The 16,217-nt window shown below is 37.0% G+C and overlaps 1 protein-coding gene across 2 annotated transcripts in view; it reads left to right on the top strand.

Annotated features, from left to right (window-relative positions):
• Positions 1 to 16,217, top strand: part of MYO3B (myosin IIIB) — a 188,348-nt gene that overhangs the window by 113,594 nt on the left and 58,537 nt on the right. For both annotated transcript variants that reach the window (XM_058027793.1, XM_058027794.1), the window contains 7 exons: positions 1,136 to 1,215; positions 4,247 to 4,267; positions 5,292 to 5,369; positions 7,231 to 7,436; positions 13,320 to 13,431; positions 14,509 to 14,671; positions 15,371 to 15,451. In XM_058027793.1, the coding sequence (XP_057883776.1) occupies positions 1,136 to 1,215; positions 4,247 to 4,267; positions 5,292 to 5,369; positions 7,231 to 7,436; positions 13,320 to 13,431; positions 14,509 to 14,671; positions 15,371 to 15,451 (741 nt within the window). The remainder of the gene's footprint in view (positions 1 to 1,135; positions 1,216 to 4,246; positions 4,268 to 5,291; positions 5,370 to 7,230; positions 7,437 to 13,319; positions 13,432 to 14,508; positions 14,672 to 15,370; positions 15,452 to 16,217) is intronic.

Below are 16,217 nucleotides of genomic sequence, written 5' to 3'. Positions count from 1 at the left end.
TATGTATTGCAGAGTTTAGCAAAACTCTGAAGACTGTTTAGAGTTACTGCCTTTCTGTAAAGCTAACAGCTAAACACCGGAGTTGATGCAAACAAGTCATTTAGCATCTGAAAGAAGTGTTAACACTTTATTTACATTTAAATTAAAATAGACACTTATTTATGTGTTCTGGTTCTGAAAGGTGTGTGGTACATCTGCAGAGGCCTATTGTTTATTCATGCTGTAAATCCTTTGAAATGTGTTAAAATGCTTCCCACTCATTATAAAAATCCTGCCACCCATGGATTAGGGCTTTGATGTCACCAATCCTGCTTCAAAGGGTTCTTTCAATGCTATTAATCACAGTTTAGCCTCTGAAGATATAGCCAGAGAAAACATTTGGACATCTTGTGCTAGACTTGCTAAAACTTTGAAATATACAGAGTGTCTTGCATATGCAAGTCCGATATCACTTCCTCTCTCTTCTCCTAGGCTTTATTTTGAAAAGCTATTTTGTGATGACTTTGGCTTTCTACAAGTACAGAAGAAAAAGTTTAGGACACGTCATACCTTACATTTTAAAGAAGGCACTAGTCTTTCGCTTGACACCACAATATATTTTTGCCAGGGAAATTGAGTCAGTCTTTAAAAACCCGGAGTCACAATAAGATTGAGAATTATATGTCTAAAGGTCAAAAAATGGTGCTGTCTTATCATTTTCTCATCTCTCTTGTTAGTTTGTGAGTTTAAGATACTGTCTTAACACTTGAGGATCCCTGTGATTTCATAGAAACAAGATTGATTCTGTCGTCTTTTTGCTCTTTGAAATCTCTCAATGAGTCTCAGAGAAATTGATTACTAGTGATTGAGCTGTATGCCTTTGTGCTGTCATTGTTTTCATCAGCTCAGTAGCTAAGGTCAGTGACATACCACCTTATCACTGACTTTTTCCTCCCCTCTAAATCAACACTGCACTCTGTCATGCCTGTGCTGAATGCTCTGCAGGCACAATTGGTAATGAGAGGGGTGTGGAAGAAGTGTGTGGTGTCTGCTATTTTTACTACTATTGTACAAACTGATTTTACACAGTAAAAATTTTTCTCTTCTAAGCTTCTTGAGTAGTTTTTGCAGTATGAATTTCTTTTTTTTTGAACAGGTAATTTGGCACAAGCAAGAGCCAGAGTGACAGCAGCGTCTCGGTCTCTGCCTCCGCAGCTCAGTGCTGGGCGTATCAAGGTCAGTAGTGTTCCCTTCCAGAGCACACAGTTGTTTATAAAATACTACAGTGAGACTGTGTACACAATACCTAGCTGATGTGGGTATAGAGTGAGGTTCTTACCACATGAGAGTCTGCCTTTACCACCAGTAACATGCACCTTGTCTTGGAGCATGGTTCCCAGTTTTAGTGATGACCCTATTGCAGAATTCAGTGAAGAATCAATTTACTAATCTTTAAACCTTTGGAGTGGAATCTGTTACAATCTGATATCAATATCAGTCATTTTATTCCAAAGGAGTCAAGGTTTTCCTCTGACAATTTTGATCTAGAAAGAGGTCTTACTAGGTAAAATTTGAATAGTGTATTTAACAGTATGAAAGGCAAAATAATTTTGTTTTAATTTTTTTTTTAATTCAACTTAAAAGTGAAAAACCAGGAGGTGTTTGTGACTGGTAGATAACTGGAAAAACATTACTCAGCAAAAGCACTCTTCTGTAAAAAGAGCTGTAGAATTTAAATGCTGCTGAATTTTGCCATGAAAGTGCATGGCATAACTGAAAAAAGATAGGATAATTTTATGGCAATTAGTAGGGTTACAACTGAGTACACTTAATTTGTGGGGAAACTGTTGTCCCTTGAAGCTGATGGTATGTACACTCCCTCCCTGCTTCCTAAGTGGTACTTGTTAGAGTTAGCTTAGTTAAGGTTTGGGGGTTTGGATTTTTTTCCAAAGCAAACAGTAATAAAATTTTAAAATAAGAGTGGTAACAGCGACTGTTCAAAAGGCTACAAAATTTTATGTTTTGAGTTTTCTATTTCTTCATGTTATCTTCTGGTATTTGGAGCTCAGGTTCAAACATCAGTGTGGTGATTTATGTTATCCAGATGTGTGTATCCTTCACTGTACCTGCAAATACAGATGTGGATTTCAGACTATTATTTCCTGTCTGGTGTAAATACTTTCAGTGCTGAAGGGTGGCCTTTCCAGTTTTCTTGTGTCACATACACATTGTCTTCTACATCCAAATATATTCAGCACAAGCTTTCTAAGCAGGCATTTTAGTGATACAGCAGGATTGTAACAGAGCAGTTCACTCCTAGAGCTTTGCTAAACACAGTCAGTTAATAAATACTGTTTAAGTGAGCTTTACTCATCCTTCAAACTTTTTAAAAGGAGCTAAAAGAAGACATGCAGAAGTGCAACACTATTCAGAAAATGTTAGTTTCAATACTTTTTAGATAAAATAAACTATTTCTTAGAAATTTGTAAAGCAACTAATTAAAACAATTTCAGGAAACATATTTTAAATTATTATTTTAAAATTTGTTTTAAAAAAGCCAAATGTAATAATTTTGTTTGGAAGTTTTTTATCATTATTTAATTTAAGAGGGTTTTTTGCTTAACATATTTTTTGGTTTTATAGTATTTCATACCATGCCAGCAGCAGGTGTGGTCAATATGCAGAAAGTCATAATTTGGAGTGACTTCATAAGGTGACATAATGTCATAAATCATTCTTTGAATATTGTTTCAAAACTACTAGAAGGAATCTTTTTAGTGATGAAACAGTTTGACTTTTGTAGGTCAGGCTGTTTTCCATTACAGTTGTAATTATGTGAATTCATATTGTAGGTCACTATGGCTGTCATGTAAAAATGTGACTTAATAGTTGAAATATCTTCATTTTTGTTTAAAAAGAGAAGATAGTGATTTAAAATGTGAGATACCATGACATTCTTATTCTTAGATCATGACATTCTTTTTATGCTCTGTCACTTTCTGCAAGCCAGTTGTGAGAAGGCCTATTGTCTGTTGTACGTGAGGTTGTTGCCCTACCATAAAATTGTGTGGCTTCACAGACAAGCAGTGTTGAACATTAATTAGAGACAAAACTTCTTTAAAAGTCTTACAAGAAAATCCCCTCAGCTTCAAGGTCTATCAGAATTTTTCTGATGAAAACTTCAAACGTTCCTTGTCAAAAATATTTGGAAATTTATTCTAGTTCTTACATTGCAGAGATCTGAATTTACAACTTCATCCATAGGAAGAGAAATCTAACAATACTCCTTTCAACCTAATTTTCTGAGAAAAATTGTTTTACATCTCCTCTGTGAGTGTTTTTGACCATCTGTCTTTCTGTGCATTCATTGCCTTTGCCGCCCCAAAAAAACCTCAAACCTAAACAAAACTCTTTGGAGCCCAGCAGTTGTAAGCCATATTTGATAGAGTGGCAGTCCCAAGATAGCCAGATTCTACAGTTTTGGTGAAAAAAAGCAGCTATGAAGAGGAGATGATACTGCCCTTTATTGATCAGTAGATATATGAGATATGGATATAGGAGGCTGTGAGTGGTCAATCTGCAAAAACATCACTGAGTCTCTGCTTTTCTAGACAGAGAAGAGTCCTATTTAAAACCTCATTTTCATTGGCATTTGGGCTCAGATCAGTCCTCAAGCTATTTGTTCTTGTTCTTTATTTAATCTTATTTAAAATTAAATTGTGTGTCTTTTAACATTAAATATTACCAGTTATTCTGAACTTACTGTCAGTGCTCACTGTTATGGCTTGTGTCTTCTACCTGACATCTACTAGAGATTTAGATAACAGTCCTCAGAAACTAGATGTCTTTCCAAGATAATCTTGAAACATTCCCATATCCTTCCCCATGGGCATGCCTGCTGGTTTGATTAGTTCATTGGTACTTACTTTGTCACATAAACTCATAAGATGTTTTATGTTACCTGTGCAGACAGGACATTTTTCCTGGAATATATTACAGAGTGTTCTGTTAACAAACTGCATCTCTCTTTTTTATTCTCTTTTTAATGTATACCTGTGCATGCATGCTGCTCTGGGCCAGAACATCACAGATTACAAAAACAGATTGAAATTTTTATGGTCATCCTTATTGAGCTCTGTCTTCATTTGTGCCATCTGTGTTCTGAATCTTGACCTCACTAGATTTCTTTGGATTTCTTCCCCAACATAAAATCCATTTTTTATCTATTATTACTTAGTGCTTCATTTCCTTTATATTTTGCATGCAGTCTCCTAAATACCTCCTGAAGGTAAGAGTCTCAGTTACTTTATTGAGAACTGTAATTTTTCAGCAATTATTTTAGTGTCCAGAAGAGTATTCTTAAGTCAGTGAGTGTTAGAAATGACTGTGTGGAGCAAAGTCCGGGGAGTGTAGCACAGGTGCTGACAACAGCATTATCTGGTTTATACAAATGCCACCTGGTCAGAGCAGATGGTAAATTGCCATAAAGTAAGTGAATGCTAAAATGCTGTTAATGCTCCATGCAAACAGGATGCTGGTTAATTTTCTTTAATTTTGTTGGGCTGTAATGTAGCAACACAATCTGCTTGTTATGGATAACCACAGTTATACTCATTCATAAATTCTGGTTTCATTTTGATATGAACAGTTGTACTAGCAATATAACTGAAATCTATAAGGAGCAGTATGTTCACTGTCCATGTATATCCTCTAAAAATAACTCTTCTGCAATGCTGAAAAAGTGGTGTGCTGTGGCAGTTCGGTAGGATAAGATTGCTGAGATTCTTGGCATCAAAATGGCAATATAAAGTAATTAATAGTAACCACAGTAGGAGAAGGGAACAGACTTAGATGTTCTGAGACTACCTACTTTGTTTGCCACTCATTATCCTACTGTATTTTTTCCATACGTGAGCAAATGAGGCTGTTCAATTTACTTCCTGACTATTACAAATACAATAACTCTTCTTATAGTACAAGTCCTGTTGGAGTCCATTGTAGTGGCAATGAAAGGAATGCCTTTTAGAAATCAGTTCCTAAAGTATTGCAACTTGACTGCTGTTTCACTGGCTGAGTATTATACTATCATAAATCTAGAGTGCTCTTACACTATGAAAAAGAATTCAAAATTCTTAGAGATCTCTCCAAAATCAGAGTGTGTCCTGCATCTTGCTCTCTCTGATAAAGTATTCTGAAGTACTCACACCTGAAGGAATGACTATAACAAAAACTGAGCCCAGCTTTCATAGGCAAGGTGGGGTGGGTCTGCAGTGTTTCTGGAACAGTCCTAACACCAGAGTTTTGTCTTCCAGGTTGACACAATGGAGGTTATGCGGCATCCTGAGGAAACAACTAACATGAAGCGGCAAACTATGGCTTCCTATTTTAGGGTACAAAAATTAAAATTAAAACAAGTATTTTGATAATAAGACCAATAGATATATGTAAAATATTTGTGGGATAGTAAGATCAAAGAGCATTATCAGAGAATTTTTTTATTCTGTTACAAGGCCTCTGTAGATTCTAAACTTTTCTTTGCTTTTTTCTCTTTGTTTCCTCGTACTTGTATTTTTGTTATTTCATTGAGTACATTGATAACAGAACCTAGAGCCTAGACTATTTACTGTCTAAGATGCTAGAGGTCTAGAACAGGTCTCGTTATAAGCAGAACACAATTTTGTGCAAATAAAACAGATCCTATCACTAAAGTCTTCATATTTTCTCACAAGATGAGGCATACATACCTTTAAAGATTAAGATTTTTCATTTATGCTAATAAGTAAAAAACAGTCCATCTTTTGGAAGTACTATTGTAAATCACACAGGTTGCCATTTTATCAGTAGTAATCCTGTCTGAGGTAATGCACATTCTGCTCATGTGTTTATATCAAACAGGCAAGGACAGGGCATTGAGAATGTTGGAACTGAAAGCTTAGGAGTCAAGAAAGTGCTAGTCTAAGACTCTTGGTTATTGTTTTTTTCTTGCAATCATTGCAAAGTGGAAAAGTTTTCAGCAGTTGGCTCTTGGGCTGCACTTGTGCCATGTAGAATAGGGAAGTTCACAGAGTTGTGCTAACCAATGTGAGTCAAAGCTTCAAGCTGTGTAGGAGTGTCTGATCAATTTGTTTTGTAGAATAGTGTAAGGAAGGGTATAGAGGAAGCTGGTGTATACTGAGATGTTGCCTCGCTGTGCAGAGTGCAAGGACACTGACATTCAGACTTGTCATACAGGTGTGCACTTAGAGAGCTCTTGCACAGAACCACACAAATGCCAGCTCTGTAGAAACTGTAAAAAGAAACAAAAGTGTAATGGGGAAGAGAGTGTGGAAGTAGACTGTAATACATGTGCAACCTGCAGCAAGGTGATGACAATGAACTTGGAATTGTAACTGATTTTGAGACACATATGGTTATATAAGATTGAACATAGTTGACAACACATGCTTATTGTGCAACAGCTCAATGAGGTAAGTATGGAGCAGGAGTATCAGTATTCAGAGGAGTCAGTGGAAAAAAATATATATGCTCTGATCAAACATTTTTCATTTCAGTTTAAAATGAAACAGAGTAAATTGGTTTGTGTGTCTAGGGTGGATAGGAAAAGAAGTAATGGACTTACATTTCAGTGGCAAGATTTATGTTAGATGCTAAGAAGTTTATGAATAGTCGTGATAATACAGCAGAACAGATTTCTAAGGAGACTGCACTTCATATTCTCAGTGGTTCTGAAAAATTTGTATAACAGAGATGTACCTGAAATGTTGAAGATACATCTGGTGTTCTCTATGGACAGAGCACTGAACTGATGACTTCTTGCAACCCTTTCCTGGGTTCAAAGATTCATTTGCTGTGAATTTCAGTGATTGTTTCATGGTAAAGCTTGTATTTCTCTGGGGGATATTTGATCAATCAAATGTGTCTACAGTAGAATTATAGTTAGGACAATTTTCAACTTCATTTTTTTTAATGTACATTCTTCAACTACGGAAATGTTATATAAGGAGAAAAGAAAGGTGTAAAAAGTAAGAGGTCAGATTCAGAATATTTAAATTTTTTAAAAGTGAAAATTTTTAATAGGTTCCATGTTTCACCTGAAATCTTTAAAATGAATAAAAAAGCAATGTAGATTAGCATTACAGATTAAAATATAATCAAGCATTACAAACTGTTTATAAATATGAATCTCCTGCTTAAGTCATTCCATTGCAGTTTTTTGTCAATTGTGTGCATCTTCTTTATTTTCTTCACTAGTATTCCCTCATGGATCTTTTATCCAAAATGGTTGTTGGACAGCCTCACTTTATCCGCTGCATTAAGCCTAACGATGATCGAGAGGCGCTGATGTTCTCTCATGAGAGAGTTCTGCTGCAGCTGCGATACACTGGAATTCTGGAAACTGTCAAGATACGTCAGAAAGGGTATTCCCATCGCATCCTCTTTGAGGAGTTTGTAAAAAGGTGAGACTTGTATCATAGGGCTGTTTTCCTAATATTCTATTCAGTAAGATAGATTCTATGTTTAAATACAGAAAGTTCTACAAATGTTGTTCATAGATGTGTGCTCTCAATGTCTTATGAGGACAGGGACTTTCAGAGATAAAGACTACAAGAGATATCTGATCTCTAATGGAAAACAGTCAGTGTGAAACCTACAGCGAGCACAAGTAGCAAGCCTGTCCCCATGGTTCTCTCTGTAGAGGCAGCAAGTGGAAATTATGCATCCTGCTCAGATAATTCAAGGATTTTGGAAGGTCAGTGACCTTCAACCATCGTATGAAGCTGAACATGTACATTTTTAAGAATGAACTGATATGAAAGCTTCAGCTTTAGCTTTGCAGAGTCATTTATCTTAGAGATATCATGAATGATAATAAGAACCCTGTTCACCCTAACCCTTCTCATGGCTGCTATTACTGGCTTTAATACATATTCTCAATCTCAAAAAATTACAAATTTTATTCAGGAAATGCTATTGTCTTTATGATGGCAATGTAGTTTCATGATAATTATGGTTTCCTCTATATTTTAAATGTGTCTTTGTGTGGTATTTACCGGTTTTCAATGTGTAGAACTGGCGATTCAACAATGAGCAGAAGCACTACCATGAACCATTTAGGCAACAGTAGGAGCAAGTAGTGAATGGCTAGATCATGGTGTGATATTTTTTTAACTGAATGTTGCTTATCCAGACAATATAGAATTAATGATTCTACTGAAAGCAAGTCATTAGTCTCACTTCAGTGCCTGGTAAAATTAGGGAGAAGATTATTCTGGGAGGTATTGAAAAACACCTGAAAGACAGTGCAGTCACTGGTCACAGCCAGCACAGCTTCATGAGAGTAAAGTCTTGCTTATCAAACCTGATTTCCTTTTATGACAAAGTAACCCACCTGGCTGACATAAGGAAGAAGCCAGCTGATGTCATCTTCTTGGATTTCAATAAGGCTGTTGATACTGCCTCTCACAGGGTTCTTCAGGACAAAATGTCCAGCACACAGCTGGATAAACCAGTCACTGCAATGGGTGAGCAACTGGCTCACAGTTTGGGCACAAAAGGATTATAGTGAATGGGGTGACATCAGACTGGTGTCCAGTCACTCATGAGGTTTCACAGGACTCCATCCTCAGCCATGTGCTCCTAAACATCCTCATAAATGGCTTGGATGCAGGCTGGAAGTGATACTAAGCAGGTTCACAGATGATGCAAAATGGGGAGGACTTCAAGGAGTCAACAGACTCCTTGAAGTCAGGAAGGGACTGCAGAGAGACCTTGACAAATTAGAGGGCTGGGCAACACCAAATAAAGTTCAGCAAGGGAAAGTTCCAGGTTCTCCACCTGGGCAACCCTGGATGTGCAGACAGACTGGGGAATGAGGTGCTGGGGAGCAGTGCCACAGAGAGGGACCTGGGGGTCCTGCTCACTGGCAGCCAGGAGGGCCAAGCATGTCCTGGAGGCATCAGGCAAAGCATGGCCAGCTGGGCAAGGGAGGGATTGTCCCACTCTGCTCTCTTCTGCTCTGGGGCTGCCTCACCTTGAATATTACATGCAGTTTTGGCCACCACAATATAAGGCATTAAAACTATGCAGAAGTGTGCAAAAAGCACAGCAAAGATAGTGAAAGGCCTTGAAGGGGAGCCATATGAGGAGCAGCTGATGTCACTTGGTCTTTTGTGACCTTACTAATTTTAGTAAGGTCACACCATTCTAGAGCACATTTAACAGATTAATTTTTGTGATCATTAATAAATGTAATCAATTTGCAATATCCTGAAGGAGCTGAAAGCAGAATTATTAACCACAACTTTTATTCAATTTACACGTAAGTGAACTAAGATTAACTCCACAGAAATTAGTGTAAATTGAGAGGAAATTAAGCCTTCTCTTATCAGGAAATCCTTTTCTTTCAAAAATGTGCTGAATTTGAGTACAACCTTGAAAACTAATGGTAATAAAACCAGCATTGACTGTAGCTTACCATTCCTGCAGATAAGAGCAAGTTGTGGTTAGCATCTTGTCAATTACTCCCCAAGTTTTTAGTCTAACTTGATGTAATTTGTTAAGGAAAGAAAATCAGCACAAAAAGGGAAGGAGAGGGGAGTAGATTTAATTTCCACAACAGCAAAGACTTCTAAGTTCAGAGTATAAGTGAAAGGAAAAGGAGGGAAAGGAGATGTTCTTGCTCCTTTGTTCAGCTCATGCTTTATTTTAAAACAAATTCTATTCTCTTTTGCTCTTGCAAATAAAATCAAACAATATTTTATAAAGCTATCAGTAAAACAAGAAACATTTTTCCTCAACTTCCAGCTATGACTAGTCAAGTGTTTTTAGGAACTAAGTAGTTGAATACATAAAAATGTTTGAGAAAACAGGTCAAATGCTAAACAGATTGGCACTTCTTTGTTCATAATCAAAAAGACATTAGGCAAGTATGAAGAAGAGTTTCAAAATGTCAGTAAATGTAAGGATATCAAAGATTTTTTTAAGCCAGCAAGTTAATTGGTATTTTGATCCTTTTGAGCAACGGAACAACAAAATGGATGAGCCAGCATTTTTTCTCCCTTGATGTTATTAAACAAATAGGTGTGCTTCTTATCTGCCTGTTCAATAATGCTGTTTTGTAAACTCTTAGCAGGAAATATGAGGACAAAACAATCAAAGGCAGGGAGCAGACCCATTCAGAGTTTATCAGGTGGGAGGTAAACAAAAGATAAAGCTCTGTCTAACATTACTCTTTACTGTCTTCTGTTTTCATGCAGAGCAGATTATTTGCAAACCTGGATGTAGTTTATTGGGTTAAAAAACAGATGGTGAGGAGAGGGCTTAATTGTAACTCATTCACACAATGTTTCTTCAGCCAAGTATATTACCATCTGTTTTATGTATATAAATATACATATTCTTTTACTTAAAGTAGGAAAAATGTGATCTGCAGTCCCTGTAAACACAGTATCCCTGTCAAGTCTTAGACGCTGTGTCTCCCTTGGCCCTGTCTTGCGCCCCATGACATCACGCATCTGTCTTATGTTTGCTGTGAAGCAACATGGCTTTCAGGCTGGAATCTGAGATTTTAGGTGCAGGTTATTCAGTGGATCAGTCAACCAGGTGTGCCTGCAATGAGGGGTCATGTGGTGACCATGCACTGCACAGCAGTTTAAAGGAGCTGTGCTTTCTCATGGGGACCTGCACTGAAGGTCCCACTGGAAGGAGCACTCCTTGCTGAGAGCCCTGGAGCTCTCGTGACATGATGTGGTGTGCAGGTGTGTCCTCACCACACAGCCCCCAGCTGGATCCTCCTTTCATGTTGCATGTTCTGTGCAGTGGCTTGGAAGATAAGGGACTCAGTAGGCTGATGGTACTAAATGGTGCCATGCTTGTGTTGCTTCATTGGCTTATAGGAATGTGTTGAGAACTTTTGCACAAGTTCCATTTAAGGATTGTCTTTTTTCTTTTCTGCCTGTTTATGTTAGACATTAGAACTTTTGTACTGCATTAAGATGCAGGATAAACTTTTACTATAAGCCATTTACCTATTCCACAGTAGTGAGATGATCTCTGATCATACAATCATGGCAATACCAATGCTATTACTGTAACAGTGATCCCAGTGAGGCTGCTTCTGCTTTTTCAATCTCACAGGACAAATTTACATAAGGTCACTGTAAGTACACACGGTACACACAGTTTCTAAACCACCAGTGTTACATTTCTCATGACCACATAAAGTCTCATTGGCCTTGATAAGTCACATTTTACATGGAGTGGAGCTAGGAATTAAAACTGATCAAACATTACACAATCCTGTAAAACATATAACCTCAGTAAGTGCTTATTCTAATGCCAGAAATTTGGTGGTGATACACTTGCTTATGCAAAATCAGGGAAGCACTGAATTAAATGAGAAGTTAACAGACTTGCTACGGACAAATTCTTTCTTTATAAATGATGCATTTTTAATGCAAGCCTACTTTTAACACTAAACCTGCACTATATCAAAGTTTGTAAGTGATTTCTGTAAACAAAATTGTAACATTGCCTGATACCTTGATTTTACTATTATCTATGGAAATGTTTATTTGTTTCAGTGGCTTTAAGATTTCACCACATCTATAGAATGTTCCCATGCACTTTAACTATGGTGAACTACTGTACCTTCCATATACACTTTCTAGATGTTTCCCATTCACAAAACACTGGTAAGTGGTTCCGGGATGGAGATGATAGGAAAACATTAGGAGTGGAAAGTCTCCTGGCTGCTTATGAATAGTTTATGCACGTTGCACCAAATTAGGCTTTTCTGAGAGTATTTCTGATTCTGTATTTGTCAGATGATTTACAGCGTAAGTGCTAGGTATCTGTTAATAAATATCAAGAGTATCTTAGATGTTGTATCATTTTTATTTATATTTTTATTTATACTCTTAATTATTTTTGTGAATTCAGATTTGAAAGTTTCTGAAAGAGGTGTGATACAACCAATACAAGTTAGAAATTTTTTGAAGTAATTTTACAGCTCTTGTAGTTCTAAAAAAAGTGTATTTTTTTATAGTTTCTGGTTCCAGAGCTGAGAAGGAACAAATAATTTCATGATTCTGAGAATCTTCCTACTGTTTGTGGTCTGCCTAGAAAGGGATTTTGTACCTCTTGCTTTTCACATACCATTATCCACCTCAGGTCATTACATTTTAGTACAAAGATTTGTTTTAAAGAGAAAAAGGGTTAATCATTACTGTTTTGAGTTAATTATGTAGAATGGATGCAGCCTTTAAGTCTGAAATGTGAAGGGAACTTCAGTAGGAGACACTGGTAGAGTAGTTAATGGTGCTGTTTAAATGCGTTTTATGGAACACTTCCACAGTTTAGCCTTTAGGGGGGGGTGGGAAATGGAACCATTTGTTTGCAGTCAGTTTATTTAGTCTGAAACCAGCAACACTAAAATGCCTTGTCCCTGAACAGATAGTTAATGCATAGCATCTTCCTGAAGTTTTCCACATCTTTGCATATTTGGATGTCTTTAGCATTTAGCCTTACTTCTGTACATCCTAGCTTTGCATTCTAAGGTTAAATTCAACTTTTAAAAAATGTTGGTTTATTTCTAATGACTAGCAAGTACAGTCAATCCCATTTTAATATAAGTTTTTTCTGAAATAACATTCACATCCATGAAGAATAGTATGTATTGCAGAGTAAAAACCCCTAGTTAAGAAATGCAGAATTCCAGAGTTTCATCAGATTTGAGAAATCAGTTCTTCTGAAGGGAAATTTCATCTTACTTAGTCTTAATGCTAGTGAGAACGCGATTAGTCAAGAACTTTTAGGAAACATGTAGATGAGTGTGTGCCAGGTGTAGGAAATTTTCAAGCAGGATGTATAACCAGGAAAAGGATATGTTTTTGCACAAGTATGTGTGTGTTTATGAAATAGCACATGAAGCATCATAAACATATATTTAAAAACTACAATAAAAGTATTGGTTTAATGAAGGACACCGAAATATTTCTGGCTGCCATATTTTATGCTGAAATAACAAGTGCAAATACGGAAATAAAAAGGTAGAGTTGTGAAATTTTCATCTCATCTGAAAGCAAATGTGATTTCTAGCCCTACTTTTCAGAAAATAAGTTTCTGGTTTCTTGGTTGTAGTTGCAAGTAGAGGTAACTATGAGATCTCTATCTATTCATGACAGCTGTGTCATGATTCATGAAGACACAGCTGTCATGAAGTAGGTATGAGTATAAGGAAGAATTTGGTCCATTAATTCTAGAGATAGAGCTTGGAGCTAGATAAAAGCAGTGGAAGTACATATTGATTGTGATTCAATTCTTTCTTTGCCATTTTGCAGGTATTACTACCTTGCATTCAAGGCACATGAGACTCCCCTTGGCAGCAGAGAAAACTGTCTTGCTATTTTGGAGAAATCTAAACTAGACAACTGGATTCTTGGGAAAACTAAGGTATGGGGTGCTAACATTTTCTCAAGGATAGTATACCTTTATAAATCATGTCTAATAGGGATTCAAAAAGTACTGCAGGAATGAACAAAAGAGCAAATAATTTGCTCCTGTTAGCTTCCCAGGTTATGGAAGTGCCCTCCCAAGCCAGCTGAGTTAGTGCTGCAAGAGGAGGGGTGCATTGGCTACCTCCCCAAAGTGCATTCAGCAGGCTGCCTTGATAAGGACAGTACCTCTGCCAGTGCCTGCTGTTGTAGTGACTTCCTGAAGTTTCCCATTTTCTTAAGAATGCCATGGCTGAAATGTCACAATTTGACCCATCATATGAGCCTGGCTGGCATCATTCTCCATTCATGGAGTTTCAGGTAAGCTCCTTCTCTCTCTCTCAAAAGCCTTTGTTGATGGCTTAAAATGGAGTGATGGACTTCTTTTAAAAGGACGTAACACAGTACTTTGTTTTACATTACACAAAGGAAAAACTGTGACAGTTTTCTTGTCCAAGATCCAAATAACATGTATGTAAGTGCCCATATGATTTCCCTCCTTAGGGAGAATGCTTTTAGACAATATTATATCTAAAACCAAATTCAATCCAGGATTTGTTTCCACTGACAAGAAAGGTCATCTTTCAAAATTGTTCATAACTGAAAAGATCCCACTGTCCAATTTACTTTGTAAAGGGGATAAGTGTGGGAGTTACTTGCACAGGATCACAGAATATTCTGAGTTGGAAGGGACCCACAAGGATCATCAAGTCCAGCTCCTAAGCGAATGGCCCATACTGGGATTGAACCTCAACCTTGGTGTTATTAACACCATGCTCTAAGCAACTAAGTTAATCTCATGGTTAGCAATGGGGTGATTATAATCAGTGGAATAAAGAATTTTCACAAGTACACAAGAGCAAATAAATGATTTACAAGATTGCTATGATATGTACAATCAGTATTTTTCTAGTTTTCTCAGCAATTACACCCTTGAATAGGCTGCTGGAGGACTAATGAGAAGGCAAAATACAAGAGTTTATAATACTGATTATAATACTGATTTTCTTTTTGTTTTGCTGTTGTTCCATTACAGGTTTTCCTTAAGTATTACCATATAGAGCAGTTAAATTTGTTCCTGAGAGAAGTCATAGGGAGGGTGGTGGTCATGCAAGCCTATATCAAGGGATGGCTTGGAGCAAGGAGGTACAAGAAAGTAAAAGATAAAAGAGAAAATAGTGCTATTACAATACAGTCAGGTAAATGTTCATAATCTCTGTTTTACTAAGTGTCTTTGTATTTCAGTCAGCTAAATTGCATGTACATTGTTAATTTATTAATTACAGTTTATTATGAAATCTAAATGACTGGATGTGTTTTCTCTCTAGCTCATTGATGCCAATGTTACTGATTTACTTCTACTAAAGTGTCATCTTAACATTTAGGAGTGTCTTTATTTAAATATTTTGATATTTTGAATGTGATGCTTGTGCACAAAATAAAAATATTGTTAGGTATGTCTATAATAACATGCAGCTTATAATTGAAATGCAGTAGCACGTGTCCCTGCCTTGTACCAGAATTGCAGACATTCATCAAAAGATGGGCCTGAGAGGCTGATTATCAGTAATTTAGCAGGTTTCCTTGTATTGATTTAGGGAACTGTGTGAGCAAGAATGATGACACACCCTTTTTTTTTTGAGTTAGGATATCAGTGAGCACATGGTGGCAATTAAAATTTGAATGAGTGAAGTGGTGTTTGAAGTTGTGAGGATGTGAATACTGCAGTCATGAACCCGGAGTTCAACATGTGGGTGGGTGGGGAAGAGCTATTGGGGGTGGGGGCTGAAGTAGTTATGGCAGAAGGAATGAAAGTTTCAGCACATCTCTGACCCTGTAGACTCTGTAGCAATTCCTTAAATAAATGTAATTTCCAGCACATGGTTTTGTATTTTTAGCCTGGAGAGGATATGAAGCTCGCAGGAAGTACAGGGAAATAAGGAACAGAAGAACTGATGCTGCTATACATATTCAGGCAGGTAATTAAAACAGTATTTCAATTTCCAACACCTATTTTTCTGTGGGTGATTTTTTGTGTGTCAGTGTTTATAGCCAAAAAAAAGCTAAGTCCAAACAAAAGCCTTCAAAAACATTACTTCTGATTATTTTTGCTTCAGTGTCAAATTATATCAGTGATAGGTATCACGCACTTTAGACCTTTTATAAGTACTTCTCTGAAAGCAAAGTATAGTAATTAAAAGCTGTTAAGTTAATTCTTGGCTAAAAATGTGGATGGAAGACACTAGACATGCATTTCTCTGTCTTTGGAGCACTGGTCTTGGCAGGTTGCCAGGTTTTTGTCATGACTGCTTGCTGGGTTTGCCAGCTTTGGCCAGTCTTTTGACAATCTGCCAGACTCCTATGCAGCCATATCAATATGAATTTGAATAAACTTTAAAGAGATTATTGGAGGAACAGGCCCATAGGGCTGTGTAGGTCTCTAGTAGAGAGCAGAGTACCATATGGCACAGAAATCTAAGAACCAGTGCTGTGAATGCTGTGAACTCTATGGTGTTTTCAGATGCTGCCAATATGAAGCAGCCTCCATATGATGCAGTGCAGTACCCCTTCTCTGTCCAACTCCAGGTTGGAGGATTGAGACTGATAAAAAACCATTGTAACTAATGGGTTTACACATAAACCAAGATATCACTTCTACCAGTTTCCTGTGCTACAACTCCTTAAGCTTTGTTACTTCTTGTTCTGTATCTTACAGTCTGAAATGTATATGAAAAATATTTGTTG

The sequence above is a fragment of the Melospiza georgiana genome, chromosome 7, assembly GCF_028018845.1.
Source record: "Melospiza georgiana isolate bMelGeo1 chromosome 7, bMelGeo1.pri, whole genome shotgun sequence".
Classification (NCBI taxonomy): domain Eukaryota; kingdom Metazoa; phylum Chordata; class Aves; order Passeriformes; family Passerellidae; genus Melospiza; species Melospiza georgiana.
This window is presented reverse-complemented; position numbering and strand designations above follow the sequence as displayed.